Source organism: Desmodus rotundus, chromosome 12, assembly GCF_022682495.2.
Source record: "Desmodus rotundus isolate HL8 chromosome 12, HLdesRot8A.1, whole genome shotgun sequence".
Taxonomy (NCBI): Eukaryota; Metazoa; Chordata; class Mammalia; order Chiroptera; family Phyllostomidae; genus Desmodus; species Desmodus rotundus.
Genome location: NC_071398.1, coordinates 74,079,454 through 74,095,456, shown reverse-complemented (window position 1 = coordinate 74,095,456; position 16,003 = coordinate 74,079,454). Strand labels below are relative to the sequence as shown.

Below are 16,003 nucleotides of genomic sequence, written 5' to 3'. Positions count from 1 at the left end.
CTTCAATAAAAGTACTATCAAAATTACCTGGACTCATGTTGAGAAATCTTTCTTACACAAAGTCAAGAACCCACACACTCCAGGCCAGTGCCTGTACAGTAACACTCCCGTGGTTCAAGGACAAAATTCTACATTAGTTTCCTTTCAAATTCTCTGGCTGCCAGTTCTCTAGTTCCTTTGTATGTTCTGTTCCCCAGGATTCACACCTCAACTCTCATTGTTCAGGTCTCTTCTAAACTCTTCTAGAGATGGTTCTATCATATAAAAATGATAACCTTTTATAGTGATCACACATATTAATACACAGAGGTACATAGTACAAAGCACACCATTCTTCTTCATGACAGCATAAACTTTATTGTATGGCTATACTCTTGTATTTATCAGTATAGTAGTTACAGGCATTTAGGTTATATTATATCCATGTATGTACATCATTTTTGCTCATGTATGAGTACAATTACAGGATAAACTTCTAGATGTGTAATTTCTGGGTCAAAGTGTAGAGATGTCTTTTTAAAAACTAGTTTTTACATAATAAAAGTAACACACATTTGGCTCAATACAAAAATGTACAATAAAAAGTCTCCTTTCCACGTCGGACATCTAGATCCTCTCTCCTCAGTTAACCACTGTTAATAAATTCTCTAGAAAAACTTTTATGCATAAGCAAGCACGTGTATGTGTATATGTGTGTGTGCATTGTGTTTAGATTATTGTAGAACGAGAAATTTTGTGTAGTTCATAACGTAAACTAAAGAGAGGGAAAGATGGAGAGGCAGCAAAACCAAAGTGGCAGCAATCTGAAAGATGAGCAACAAGCGGTAAAGGACTCAAACTAAGCAGAAGCAATGGGAATGGGAAACAAAAGTGTAGATTCAAGAAATATCTAAGAGGTAAAGTCAGTAGGATTTCATAGGTATTTGAAGATGGCATGTGTGGGGAAAAAGAGGACTCCCCATTACTTCCAGATTTCTAACCTCAGTAACTGGGTGGATGGTGGGTGGCACTGTTCACTGAGATGAAGACTTCAGGAGAGGAGCTGGTGGGGACAGAGTAATAATTTCAGTTTTTGGTATATGGAATTTAAAGTAGTTCTGGCCCTGGCTGGTGTGGCTCAATGGATTGAGTGTCAGCTTGTGAACCAAAAGGTTGCCGGTTCAATTCCCAGTCAGGGCACATGCCGGATGTGTGGGCCAGGTCCCCAGTTGGAGGTGTGTGAGAGGCATTTGATGTTTCTTTCCCTCTCTTTCTCCCCCCCTTCCCCTCTCTCTAAAAATTAAAATATATATATATAAAAAAAGAATAAAGTAGTTCTGAAACATCCAACTGAAAATTCCTGTACACAGTTGGACAGAAATCTGGGAGACAAGCAGATCTGAGAGTCACCACATATAATTAATTGATAGTTGAAACCAGGGAAATGGATGAAATAACCCAGGAAGAGAATGCAGAGTGTGACACAATGAAGGCTGAGGAGAGAGTCCTAGGGAACATGAAAAAAGTGAATGCTGGAGAAAGAAAACCTGCAAAGGAACTAGAGAACTGGCAGCCAGAGAATTTGAAAAGAAACTAAGATAGAATTTTGTCCTTGAACCACGAGAGGGGGAGTTTAAAGAAACAGAAAATGGTGAATAAGGGCCAATGATTGCATCATGACTTGGGATTGCACAGACCTGGGTGTGAATCCTGATTTTGTCACTTTCACCAATGACACCTTGGGCACATCACTAGAACTTTACAAGCATTTGTAAAAAGAGGTTAATAATATTATCTAATAGAGTTACTGTGAGGATTCAATTGGATAATGTACATAAAGCTATTAGCACAAAGCCTGGCACATAATAAAGTATTGATAAATGCTGGATAATAATAATAAGGAAAATATGCACTGAATAGGATCTAATTTATTTTTATTTATTTTTATTTTTGGTTGGGTACAGTGAACTTTATTGATGGTGCATGACAAGGTAGGGCTCCCTAAACCTCTCCTTTTCTTCAGGAGGTCTGAGTTGAACACTGTGGAGCTCAGGAGATTCTCAGTGTGTTGGGGATTGATTTGGGGCAAGGACTCCCCAGAAGTTGAGGGTCTCCTTTCCTCTCACTGGGGCTGTTGGTCCAGGAGGCTCTCCTTGGAGGCCATGGGGTCCATAAGGTCCACCCCCCTGTTGCTATAGCTAAATTCATTATCATACCAGGAAACGAGCTTGACAAAGTTGTCATTGAGGGTGATGCCAGCTCCAGCATTAAAGGTAGAGGAGTGGGTGTCACTGCTAAAGTCTCAGGAGACTACCTGGTCCTCAGTATAGCCCAGGATGCCCTTGAGGGGCCCTCTGATGCCTGCTTCACCACATTCTTAATGTCAGTATATTTGGCAGCTTTCTCCAGGTGGCAGTTCAGATCCACAACTAATACATTGTGGGTGGGGACACCGAAGGCCCTGCTAGTGAGCTTCCCATTTAGCTCTGGGATGACCTCGCACACAGTCTTGGCAGCACCAGTAGAAGCAGGGATGGTGTTCTGAGCAGTCCATCGGCTATCATGCCACAGCTTCCCAGCAGGGCCATCCACAGTCTCCTGGTTGGCAGTGATGGCTGGACTATGGTTATGAGTCCCTCCTCAGTGACTATGTTGTCATGGATGACCTTGGCTGGTGCAGGAGGCATTGCTGACAATCTTGAGGGAGATGTCATATTTGTCATGGTTCACACCCATCTCAAACATGGGGGCATCTGTATAAGGGGCAGAGATGATGACCCTCTTAGCTTCACATTTCAAGTGAGCCCCAGTCTCTCCATGGTAGTGAAGACACTAGTGGACTCCACAACATATTCGGCCCCAGCATCTCCCCATTTGATGTTGGTGGGATCTAGTTCCTGGTAAACAGAGACGGACTTTCCATTGCTGACAATCTTCCCATACTCAGCCTTGACTGTGCCTTTCAATTTGCCATGAGTAGAATCATACTGGAACATGCACACCATGTCGTTGAAGTCAGTGAAGTGGTCAATGAGAGTGACAATATCCACTCTGCCAGAATTAAAAGCAGCTCTGTTGACCAGGCACCCAATACAGCCAAATCCATTCACTTTGACTTCCACCCTCATGTCTCAGGGCTGTAGATGGCATTATACAGGAAGATACGGCTGTCTGGTGAATAGGAGGAGCAGAGAGCCAATCTATCCAATTTAAAACTAATGTCCCTACCACAGTAATTTCAGAGAAGCCATGAGGACATAAATCCAAATGAAATACATTGAAGAGTACACGTGAGGTAACAAAGTAGTCAAAGAACTTACTTGGCAATGAAGATAAATTGGGAAATTGGGTGGGAAACAAGGAATTGAGAATGTTTCCCCCACCTTTTCTTTTAATTGATAGTAGCAAGGGTGGGGGGAGGGTTGGTGGAGTCACGTATGTTACTAGGCTTTGAAAAACAACCAGAGACAGACAAGTTAAAAATACAAGAGCCACAGGGATAATAGGCAGGATCCAGAAGGGACCATGCTTTGATGCTTCCATTGACTCTTTCCTGTGATCACTCCTGCTCAACATTACCTCTAGTTTAGCCTTTCTGACACACCACTTTGCAAATGGCACATCCTCTACCTTTTTGTCCTATTTCAAAGCCTTCAAGGAATCCTTATTGTCCCTGAAATATTATTCAAATGCCTTCCTAACATTCAAGGTCCTCCAGAATCTTGCTCCAATCCACTTTTATGATGTATATTCTTTCCATAACTTGTGGACCCTTCCCTAGTTGAATTCCTCTCCTCACTCCTTTGGGGGTCTCCCTAACATAGCTTTTTTCCTTATGTTCACTTAGCCTTTCACCTCTGTTCTACTTGAGGTCAATTTAAGTCTCCCTCCCTTCAAAAAGTACTGTATTTCCTACAACTGCACTTTTCTATGGCTGCCTCTTCCTTTCTAACTCTCCTGGACCTAAAGTGGAGGTTGCAGGCCAGCCTACATGGTGATTTTTTAAGGCTTGTTTTCGGTTAGCTTCCAAAGTTACAAATCAGAAATTTGCTCATTAAAAAAACCTCTGAATTTATAGTTTCTCTTGAAAAATTGGAAGATGTATTAACACTCAGTCTACATTCCCTCCCAGCAAGAGTGGGCTGCAGTTGATAACAGCTGGCCCTATAGGTAGGGCATGCACTCAAGTTTTATTCTTACACCTGGCTCACCATACACATGTGCCTGGCTCATGTAAGCATTTGAGTTTGTAACCCCAGGTCTAAACTATGGCTGGACACTTGGTGTACACTAGCTGGTGGCTATTTATCTTTATATGTATCATGTCTTCCAGAAAAGTTCCACATATCATGCCTATTTGAGAATCCCCACAATGCCTAGCACAATGACCTAAACAGAGAATATTTAGTGTAAGGTAAATGATGATGATGTTGATCATGAAAACCTAGTCTGCCTTTTCTTAGCTAACCTATCACCCAACAAAAGTACAGTTAGCTCATTCCAAAATGAAATATGAAGAAAAATATTCTATGTGAGGAAATCAAATAGCCTAAGAAAGCACTGGGAGTAGACAGGCAGCCTCAGGAAGGTTGACTTCAGCAATACCAGCCCAGGTCCTGCAGCTAGAACAAGAAGCTTGGAATTTATCCCTTGTAGTTAGTAGGTGTTTGTGACTCCCATACAAAGCTTCTTGCTGGAAGACTCTGTTGGTCCCAGTTTCCTCACTCTTATTGGACAGCTGAGATCCAAAGGCAGAAAGAAAAAGAGGAAGGATGATGGATAGCAGTGATGGACAGTGAGTTGGAGAAGGGACTATCTACTCATGTGGCAGTTACTTTTCCACACTATTTTCTAATGTGAGAAAGTACAAACTGAGGCTACTCCCAACCTGTGGAACACACAGAGTTGGCTGGAGCTTCAGAGTGAGGGATAGGTTAGGATTCGAATCCAGATCATATGACTCCACAGTCACAACAGTACCGCTAGTGAAGAGATACGGATTTACCATGAAGCTAATTAAGCTCAACCTTCAGGGCCCCTTACTTACAGAAGCTTTCTTCAAGACTCTGGGCAGGGCTATAGTAGTGTGTTCACGTGGTCACTATAAAACTTGCAAAAGATATTTTAATAACGAATGCTTAAGAGTCGTGTGTTTGTTTTTGTTTTTTCACGTACTCTCTCCAGTATCTTCTACTTGTTGGGCATTTTGGGGATCTAAGAGGAAATTGAGTTGGGATGCAATTATTGAGTTAAATTTATGCTATTCACAATCAACTTTTTTTATTGATGTGAGAGAGAGAGAGAAACATCGCTTTGTTTTTCCACTTTCCATATTTTTCGGACTATAAGACACACACCCCAAATTTGGAAGGAAAATGGGGGTGTGCCTTATAGTCCAAATGTAGCTTACCTGGCTCGCTGGGGGGGTGGGGGGTGGAGTGGGTTTTTTTCCCCTATTTTCCTCCTCTAAAACCTAGGTGTATCTTATAGTCTGAAAAATACAGTATTTGTGCATTAATTGGCTGATTGTTGTAAGTGCCCTCATTTGAGAGCACACCTGCAACCTTGGGCATATCAGGATGATGCTCTAACCAACTGAGCCAGCTGGCCAAGGCCTACAGTCATTTTCATTATAGTTGTTAATGCTGGACATGCAGGTATAGAAATGGCTTTCAAGAATACCCCTATTGGCCCTGGCTGAGGAGCTCAGTTGGTTAGAGCATCATCCCCATACACCAAGGTTGCAGATTTGATCCCCAGTCAGGGCACATACAAGAAACAACCAATGAACACATGAATAAGTGGAACAACAACGTGATGTATCCTCTCTCCCTTCCTTTCTCTCTCTCTCTCTCTCAAATCAATTGTTTTAAATTTTAAATTAAAAAAAAAGAATATCTCTATTACCTGTTGGGTGCACTCATCTGGTATTATGACCCAAAGTTGTAGGGCCAGAGGTCATATCTTGATATAAGTGGGATGTATATCGTGGAGAAGAAACCAGGTTTGAAATGTTTGGAGCCAGAAGCTAGTTTGTGGAAAATTCTTCCAATTATCACATGTATAAAATTTTTTAAAAAGATTTATTTATTTTTACATAGAGGGAAGGGAGAAAGAGAGGGACAGAAACATGGAAGTGTGGTTACCTCTAGGGTGCCATCTAGTGGGGACCTGGCCCAGAACCCAGGCATGTGCCCTCACTGGGAATTGAACCAATGACCCTTTGGTTCACAGGCTGGCACTCAATCCACTTAGCCACACCAGCCAGGGCACATATATAAAATTTTAAGTGGAGGACTCAGTTATTACTAACCCCTAGTATGGTAGCAAGCATCCAAAATAGGCCTCAATGATCTATGTCTCCTTAGTCCCTCCCACATTATGTCAGGGTTGATCTGTGTAACAGAATTTGGAATAAGTGATGGTGTATGTCACTTTCAAAGCTAGATCATAAAACATATTGCACGTCTTGGAGTCTCTCTTTTTTTCCTTCTTTCTCTCTCTCTCACTCCCTCTCTCTAGTTCTGGAAGAATTCAGCTAACTGCTCACATCCTGAGCAGCCCCAGGGAAAGGTCCACCTGGAGAGAAACTGATGTCCCTTGTTAATAGCTGTTGGACTGAACTTGGAAAGCGATCCTCTAGCTCCAATCAAGCCTTCAGATGACTTACAGACCCGGCCAACAACTTGATTATAACCTCATAAAAGACCATGAGCCAGAACCACCAGCTAAACTGCTCCTGAATTCCTGTTCCACAGAAACTGTGGGATAAAAATGGTTTATTGTTTTATGCCATTAAATTTGGGGGTATTATATAGCAATAGATAACTAACACATATAGTAAAAATGGCAGTTCTCTCCTGGCCAAGAATATATTCAATAATTCAATAATAATTCAACAATGTCCTAGTGCTTACATATGTATGAAACTTGATAGGTTTCCCTAAATTTGGCAATAATTCTATAATTTTTAAGACATTACTAATAAATTGTGAAGTTGAAACTTTTCTAAAGTATCATTGATAAAATTGTTTTTATTAAAGATGCCAGAGGAAAGAATGATATATTTTTTATTCTCTTTATAGAAAGTATTATAAAATTATCATATGAATAAGCAATCAAAGCATATGCAGCTAATATAGAAAAGTGTATTATAAATTTATTAGTAAAAACATTATGACTTTTTTAAGTTTGTAATGTATGTGGTGCAAAGTTGTGTTTTTTAATGTGTAATTCATCGTGATTTTCTTTCCTAGTACTTTTGAATCAATTCTGTCCAAATAATTGCGCATTCTTTTTCTAGCGGGGTCTATAAAACCTTTGCTGTCATACTAATCTAAAATCTTTTGTCAATTAATTACTGAAGAGGTCTAGAGATTGTTTGAAATTAATTTGTATTCAAAGTGGGGTTTGAGTAAGAGGAAGCTCTGCCCTTGACCCGGAAAGATACTTTACCCCCTCATAACATACAAGGTGCAAGCCCACATCCACCCCCTGAGAATTGTTTGTGTATTTTAGGGAGAGGGGAGAATCCTCATGTGGACTGTACCCTGGCCTTCAGAGGATCACCTGACTAGTTCTCCCTCTTTTAAATAGCCCAGGCTTTTAACTTCTCTCCTCTTCAATATCCATTTGACTCTATTATTTTTCTTTTCCCCCTTGGGAGAAACTAATGGAAACTATATTTCATTCATTCTAAGATGTACATCCTTTCCAAAGCTACCATTTCTGATCAATGGCCTGTCAGAGTTCAGTTGCAGGGTTTTGTTTTCTTTCAGAAGTCTGTGAAATAAGATACATTTACACCACCTTAGATTTGGTGAAATATGATATAACTATATATAGCATACCAGTGAGACTGCAGCTTGGAAAGCTCTAGGCTGGAAACCCCTTCAACTGTTTGGGAAGCTTTGTGTTAAACTGAAAAAATAGAGGTGGTGTGGCACAGACAGAAACTGGTCACCAGGAGCCTGCCGGTCAGGTCCGGTTGACATGGCAACCACAGAGTATTGTCATGTAAGGTAGGAACTGAGTCTAGAATTCCAATGCTGTGACTTCTTTCGTTGAAAGAAGATAAAAGCCCAAGTGTGAGGAGACTCAGGACCCGGTGTGGGCTGGCTAGACTCCTTCACCAAGCTGGTAAGTGGCAGAAAAAGTCCAAGAGCAAATGAAAGGTACCTGGAGTCCCATCAAGTGTATTCTTTCTTAGTAGCAGAACTGTGTCCTTTCGAGTTCAGTAAAATGTTGCCGCCTAAGCAAGTTCTGTTGAGCCTCCAACTCTGGGAATTTTAGGCTCCTAATTTACCAGTGTAATCTATTTAAGTATATTTGACTACAAAACAGTTAGAAAATATATATGTTAAGTTAATGAGAGATTATTTCTCGGAAATGAGATTAATAGAGATTTAAACTTTCTACTATGTATCTGCATTACTTACATTTAAAAAAAACACTCATAGGTATCACTTACATTCAAATGGCAAAATACAGGCTAACGTTAATAATTGAGGAGGTCAAAGCTCATCAGTTCAAATCAAATTTCAAAGCTCAAATCAAAATTCTTCCTTTTTATCCACCAGCCCTCACGAACTTTTTGGTGAGCATGAATTGTTTTTTCCAATACAAAAATTTGTTTTAAGAACTACAACTCCCCCAAAGCCTAACTTCCCTTATTCAAGTAAAAATAAATGCACAAATCCATCAACATTGAATGGGAAAAGTAGTTTATTTCTAAATTAGATGTCCACATATTTGGGACGATTAAGCAAACACTTTCGGTAAGAAAAAAACTGAGCACCTACTTTCTGACAGTCAGTTCTCCCGGCTTTCTTGCTTACTACCTCATTTGATTTAAACAAAAAAAAAACCTTTAAAAAATCAAAGATGGTTCCAATAAAACCGTTACCTTTAAAAAACTCATTCCTTGGAAAGGAAGGGCCCGGGTTGCCGAGCAACTCCCGTCTCACGTGACACTGTGACCAGGGCCGCCATCTTAGCATCACCTCATAAGGGAACTACGTCTCCCAGAATCCTTGCGATTGCGTCGTGCTGGCACTTTTACCGCCCGGTCTTAGAGCTGAGCTTGTAGCCGGGCGCCATCTTTGACGCTGGCATTCTCGGATTTCTGCTGCTGTTGTGGCTGTGAGGACGGCGCAGGCTAACGGCTAAGAAAGAAGAAAGACGTGGTGCAAGCGGGACTCGGGGAGAGTGTCCTCGGTTCGGTAAAGTTTCTGTTCTCTGGTAACTAGACCCGTTTTTTGATTCCCGGGTGGCTTGGGACCGGGAGGTTGGAGAGCGGGCGAGGGGAGTGGCTGCGGCCTCCCCTCGCCCCTGGGTCGCTGCCTAGCCCGGGAAGTCACAGCGGGTCCTTCGACCCCGCCGTAACGACAACCCCTCTCTTACCCTCCCCCCACTCTAGCCGCTGCCCTCATCGGGGCGGGCGGGGAGCCCCGGACGCGCAGTGTTCCCGTCCACCCCACCTCCACCACAGCCCACCTCACCCCACCCCCACCGCGCCTGCTCCCTTCCCAGCCAACCTCCCTCCCCTCCCCCACATCCGGTGTTGGCGAAACTAGGAGCCCAGAGCAGCTCCAGCAAGCCGGCTTGCTCTTCGACTCCCGGAGCCAGAACTGACACTAGGCCGCTTTCTTCGGGGCCACAGCTTCCCTAGGTTAGCGACCCCCCCCCCCCCCCCCCCGCTTAAATTAACGTGAGTGCCAGGAGCTGAATTTACATACTCTCATTCCTCTCCAGGGTCCCACTACTTTGGAGGTTTTCTCAAACTCCACATGCAGAAAGCTACCTACCATATTCCGGTATCCTACACCCCTTCCCTTCCTTAATTATACTCCCATCCCCAGCCCTCAGCATCGGAGTCAAGAGCAACAGGGACACTTCTGTTCTCCTTGTGGGATTGATGAAACCGTAATGAAGAACACCCCCTAAACTCCCGTAATCGGTGCGGATTCCTATGGGGAAGGCCCGTATCATTGACATCTTCCAGGCCTTGGTTCTGGACCTTGAGAGGCTGTGGAAATAGTGATAGCGATGCTTTTTAGGGTAAATGTATGTAGGTATTGGGGGAAGGGGAGGGATCAACTGAGAAGGAATGGAAGTGGTTTAAAGCTCATTTCAGTTTTTGCTGTTCATATACTGTCCAACTTATGAGTTAACTCATTTACAGGCTGTAAAGCTTCTCGAGTCTAAAAGTGTCTGAAAACTAAACTTGGATTAATTCTCGATACAAACAGTAAATTAAAAAATGCGTCTTGTGATTTTGATTTTAATTTCACTCATAAAGCACTTTTTTAGCCACCCACATTTTTAAAAACTGTTGCTTTTAGTTAGAGCTGAGAGGGGTCAACTAGAATTTGTTGTTAATGACCAGTATGTGGAGTCCGATTTAGCGGTCCAGAATTGACTTTTTGGGTTGTACTGGCAATTCACAGTCCTAAATGATCAGTGTTGAAATGATGCACTATGTTTTTGTTTAAATGAAATGTCCTGAAAATAATTTCAGAGTTAATGGAAATTGATGTTGCTATTGTGAGACATCATAAAAACACATATTTTAAAAACCGAAGGCATTTCAAGCAGATACAGTTCTTGATGAAGCAGAAAGAACATGAACGAGGGCTTTGGAAAACCTGGCATCTAGCTGGTACTGAGCAACTTTATGACTCTGGGAAAATGGGTCTCGGTTCTTTTTTCTGTAACATGAGGAGATTGGACAGTTTGAATTCAGAACTCAGAAAATTGGAAGGGATCTTAAAGCCCTCTGAAAAAGATTTTGGGAATGTTTTCTATTGCTGTCACTTTTCCTCCAAAAATAACCTGGCTTGGAAGTCATTGGTCCAAAGGGAATTTGATTCCCCATAGAAATTGGAGAATAGGTAATGCAAGTAGTGAGGAACAGCTGTATTTCTGCTTGAGTAATAAGCCTGCTAACAGATTCTGGTACAAATTTGGGGGACATAAAGAGAATGAGTATATGTACCCTAAGTGTACCAGTTTCCTCACTCTCTCCTGGCAGAAGATGCAGCACTTTTAGTGGTGCTGGGATTCTGGGCTGTGTTCCTATTAATTCTAATACAGATAAAGAAGATATGGTAGAGAGAAAGATGGTGGCAGAAGGAATGGATAAAGAGGCAAAATTGCCTGCTAAAAAGAAAAGAAAGAAGGGTTTGCGACTAAAGGGGAAAAGGCGACGAAAGAAATTGATCCTTGTGAAAAAGTTTAGTAAGGATTTGGGATCTGGGAGGCCTGTTGCAGATACCCCTGCTTTGTTAGCTTCCAGTGCCCCTGAGCAGGATGAAGAACGTCTTTTTGAGAGCAACATAGAAAAACAGATCTACTTACCTAGTACTAGAGCCAAGACCTCCATTGTGTGGCACTTCTTTCACGTGGATCCCCAGTATACCTGGCGGGCTATTTGTAACCTCTGTGAAAAAAGCGTTAGCAGGGGTAAACCAGGCAGTCATCTTGGTACATCAACCCTTCAACGACATCTGCAGGCAAGGCATTCACCTCACTGGACAAGGGCCAACAAATTTGGGGTCACTGGTGGGGAGGAGGATTTCACTTTAGATGTACCTTTATCTCCCTCTTCTGCTGGAAGCAATGGGAGCTTTGAATATATTTCTACTGATCCATTAGATGATAATAGAGTGGGTAAGAAACGAGATAAATCAGTATCTGATGCCCTGAGGGCAGAAAGGGGGAGATTTCTCATCAAAAGTAACATTGTCAAGCATGCCTTAATTCCTGGAACAAGAGCCAAGACATCTGCAGTTTGGAATTTTTTTTATACTGATCCTCAGCACATCTCAAGAGCTGTGTGTAATATATGTAAAAGAAGTGTGAGCCGGGGCAGGCCAGGTTCTCACCTAGGAACTTCAACACTTCAACGACACCTACAGGCCACACATCCTATCCACTGGGCTGTTGCCAATAAAGACAGTGGTGCAGTTGGAAATGGATTAGATGAGGCTGAGACTGAGAGAAATCCCTTGAGCGATACTTTGCATGGAGAGAAGTCTACAGGCAGCCAAGATTTAACAGCCAAAGACCTTAGTGACTCTGATTCAGATGAACCTCCTGTGTTGGAGGTAGAAAATAGGAGATCTGAGAGTCCTATTCCTGTTGCAGAGCAAAATGCTCTGATGCATGCCCAGGAAAGAGAAACAACATTCTGTGAAAAGTCAGCCTCCAGTCAAATAAGTCAGGCGATTATTCAAATGATTGTGGAGGATATGCATCCTTACAACTACTTCTCAACCCCAGCCTTTCAGAGATTCATGCAGATTGTGGCCCCTGACTATAGGTTACCATCTGAGACTTACTTCTTCACTAAGGCTGTACCTCAATTATACGATTCGGTCAGAGAAAAAATTTTCTTAACTTTGGAGAATGTTCAAAGCCAAAAGATCCACCTAACTGTGGATATATGGACCCATGACCCATCCACTGACTATTTCATTGTGACTGTACACTGGGTCTCCTTGGACACTGTACCTTCTTCCAATAATGGCTGGATCCCCAGTTTTAGAAAATGGGCAGTGCTTTGTGTAACAGGTTTGGCCAAAGACTGTTTGGTAACCAACATTTTACAAGAATTAAATGACCAGATTGGTCTGTGGCTTTCTCCTAATTTCCTCATTCCCAGCTTCATTGTTTCGGACAATTCCTCTACTGTGGTACATGCAATCAAAGATGGTGGTTTTACCCATGTACCATGCTTCCTGCATTGTTTAAATATAGTTATTCAGGATTTCTTCTGTGAGCACAAAAGCATTGAAAATATGTTAGTGGCAGCTAGGAAAACCTGTCATCATTTTAGTCATTCAGTCAAGGCTCGTCAGATACTGCAAGAGTTCCAAAATGAACGCCAACTTCCATGGAAGAATTTGAAGCAGGATGAAACTGGCCATTGGATTTCTACCTTTTATATGTTAAAATGGCTCTTGGAGCATTGCTACTCAGTTCACCATAGTCTTGGTAGAGCCAGTGGTGTTGTACTCACCTCTCTTCAGTGGACTCTAATGACTTATGTTTGTGATATTCTCAAACCATTTGAAGAGGCCACGCAGAAAGTGAGTGTAAAGACCACAGGATTGAATCAGGTGCTACCCATAATCCATCATCTACTCCTTTCCCTGCAGAAACTTAGAGAAGATTTTCAAGTTAGAGGTATTACACAGGCCCTCAATCTGGTGGACAGTTTATCTCTGAAACTTGAAACTGACACCCTACTAAGTGCCATGCTCAAATCTAAGCCCTGTATCTTGGCTGCTTTGTTAGATCCATGTTTTAAAAATAGTTTGGAAGACTTTTTCCCTCAAGGTGCTAATTTAGAAACTTATAAGCAGATCCTTGCAGAAGAAGTTTGTAATTATATGGAATCTTCACCAGAGGTGTGCCATATTCCAACTTCAGAAGCTTCTGGTCCCTCAGCTATCATAGAAAATGATTCATTTACTTCATCTACAAGAGAAGGCACCTCCAGTTCAGGGTCCATCGATAACTCAGCTGCAGATAATGTTAGTGTTGGAGGCAAAAGTTTCATGTTTCCTTCTGCTGTAGCAGTAGTGGATGAGTATTTCAAAGAGAGGTATTCGGAGATCTCAGAAGGTGATGACCCTTTGATTTATTGGCAGAGGAAGGTGAACATATGGCCAGCTTTGACCCAAGTTGCCATTCAGTATCTAAGCTGCCCTATGTGTAGTTGGCAATCTGAATGTATCTTTACTGCAAATAGCCACTTTCGTCCAAAACAGATCATGAATCTGGACTTTGACAATATAGAACAGCTGATGTTTCTGAAAATGAACTTGAAAAATGTTAAATATGATTATTCTACATTGCTTCTGAGCTGGGATCCAGAGAATGAAGTTGTTCAAAGCAATGAAAAAGAAATACTATCTTAATTTCTTTTTCCTTTCTCCATTTAAAATGGGCAACTTCTGTTACTGTATTCTAATTGCTATAGTTGTTACATATAGTTAACTAATTAATATTCTTTATACATGAATCTGGGGAAACCTGAAAACACAAAAAAGGCCGAAACTTCCTCAGAGGTAATGTTGATAAAGTGAAGATTAGCTTTAATGATTTCACAGTACTAACTCAATGTAGCTGTCACTTGAAATTGTTTATACCATGTGAGAAAAAGATTTTTTAATTAAAAAAATATAGTGCAGCATTGAAAGTCCTTGGGCTATTTCTGACTGGTAAACTGAACTACTAATTGGTTTTAAGTAAAAACTTCTCCCAACATGGAAAGTCTGATTGCTCTGAAATCAATGATATTGAGGGGGGGGGGGGGGGAAGCATACTACGCTGATACTCCTACCCCTGCCCCCATTTTTCTATTTCTTTAAAGATCGTATTCGTCCTTACTGCTTGGCAGAAACAAAACTCACAGAATTGTTTTACATTTGGAAATTTCTAATTGCCTCCTCATACTGGTCAGCTTAATAATTTCAACATATTGAGTTACCATTTATAGGATTGGATCTATATAAATAAAAGAAACATTAGAAAACAATAAGGAAAATTATTTTTAATCTTTGAATTACCTATTTTATTCTTTATAAAACAGTGTAAAAACAGATTGTATAGGTACTTTTGCCTAATTATGGGGTAAATGGCATAGTAAAAAGTTCACAAAATTGAAAAAGCTTGAATGGGAATTAAAATAAAAGTCCCATCCATGAGCATACTTTGACAAACCTAGTATCCATTTTCCAAAGAATGTTTTTCTGATATTAAGTTATCTTAAATGCTTTAAAAAGTATACTGAGTTATCCATAAAAAGTATTCTTAACTGTGAAATTGTTTTGACCTCTATTCTTAACTAAAAATAAGCAATCAATATTTTCATGTGTTAGGAATCATTTCCTTACTGGTAAAATGAAAGAATTGATCTCAGTGATTTTTAAGGTCCCTTTCCACTCCCAAAGTATGTTTCTGTGATTGAGTGGGAGGCCAGAAAATGATGACTTTTAATAAAAGTCTATTAAAAGTTTCAGACTGAATAACTAATGTAAGATCCCAATTTTTCCTTTTTTTCATTTTAGATTTGGGGATATTCCCTGCCCAAAAATATCCTGGAAAATTGACTAGTATTAAGTGTGAGTAAAAGGTGTCCACTTTTTTTAAGTTTTGATTTTAGTTTTGTCTTGGATAGTATTTGGCAAGATTTAGCCTAGAAGTAATGTAGTATCTATTACATGAGCATCAAAATTGCTTTGTTACTGGGCTGGTTTCAAAATTTAGAGTTCATTTCTATGTATCAAATCGGTTTTTTTTTTTTTTTTAATGGTAAATGTACCATTGTGGAATGAAATTTTAACTTCAAAAGTTTACCCTTTTACTAACTGGAGTAAATGGATAATTAATTACAACGTCTTTAGTTGTAGCCATCAGTAGTAAAGAATTTGAAACTAGGCTGCATAAGCAAGCCTTCGCAGGGCCAATATTGAATTTCATGCCAGTTGACACTGGTGTTACTGTAACAGAAAAAAAAAATCTTCCCTTAATAGAAGCTTTCTGTGTTTTGACAGTGCCAGTTCAGTATGGCTATAATGCTGCTCTGCCTTCTACAGCTTGCTGCACCACTCTGTAGTTACTCTGTAACTATACGTTTCTATCTTTTTTGGTTAAACACTCCCTGAAGATGAAAAAGATGATAATGGTATACTTACATCCGTATTTATACACATTGATATATGTGTAAGGATTTCCCTTCATCTTTTATTTTGTGGGCTGGGCAAAATTTTGTGTAACATACTAATATGCTTTGTAATACTTTGGTAAAAGAGTAAGTTCACTACTTTTATAATGAACCCAAATCTAAAGTTTTTTGTAGTGTATTTTAAAAGGGAAAACTTAACCAAATGTTTTATTTCTACACATTTGTGTGTGTGTGTGTGTGTGTGTGTGTGTATAAGCCAGTTAGTATATATGTATGTCATGTACATAAAACACTTTATATTTTTACATACAAGTATGCTTTTATTTATAC

At 40.6% G+C, this 16,003-nt stretch overlaps 2 protein-coding genes and 1 pseudogene across 2 annotated transcripts; 2 read left to right on the top strand and 1 right to left on the bottom strand.

The window, feature by feature from the left end:
• Positions 1 to 2,101: 2,101 nt before the first annotated feature.
• Positions 2,102 to 3,107, bottom strand: LOC128779760 (glyceraldehyde-3-phosphate dehydrogenase-like; annotated as a pseudogene).
• A 6,828-nt stretch (positions 3,108 to 9,935) lies between these two features.
• On the top strand, positions 9,936 to 15,739 carry ZBED6 (zinc finger BED-type containing 6). Its single transcript, XM_045182265.3, has one exon. The coding sequence runs from the start codon at positions 10,962 to 10,964 to the stop codon at positions 13,902 to 13,904; it is 2,943 nt and encodes a 980-aa protein (XP_045038200.2). The 5' UTR covers positions 9,936 to 10,961; the 3' UTR covers positions 13,905 to 15,739.
• On the top strand, positions 15,555 to 15,739 carry LOC128779591 (uncharacterized). The gene has a single exon (XM_071219821.1). It carries the CDS (start codon positions 15,555 to 15,557, stop codon positions 15,651 to 15,653), a length of 99 nt encoding a protein of 32 aa, XP_071075922.1. The 3' UTR covers positions 15,654 to 15,739.
• Positions 15,740 to 16,003: the final 264 nt, after the last annotated feature.

Bases quoted from the DNA above. Each gene is read 5' to 3' on its own strand.
- LOC128779591 (XM_071219821.1), top strand. From the start codon at position 15,555: ATGGCTATAATGCTGCTCTGCCTTCTACAGCTTGCTGCACCACTCTGT.
- ZBED6 (XM_045182265.3), top strand. From the start codon at position 10,962: ATGAGTATATGTACCCTAAGTGTACCAGTTTCCTCACTCTCTCCTGGC.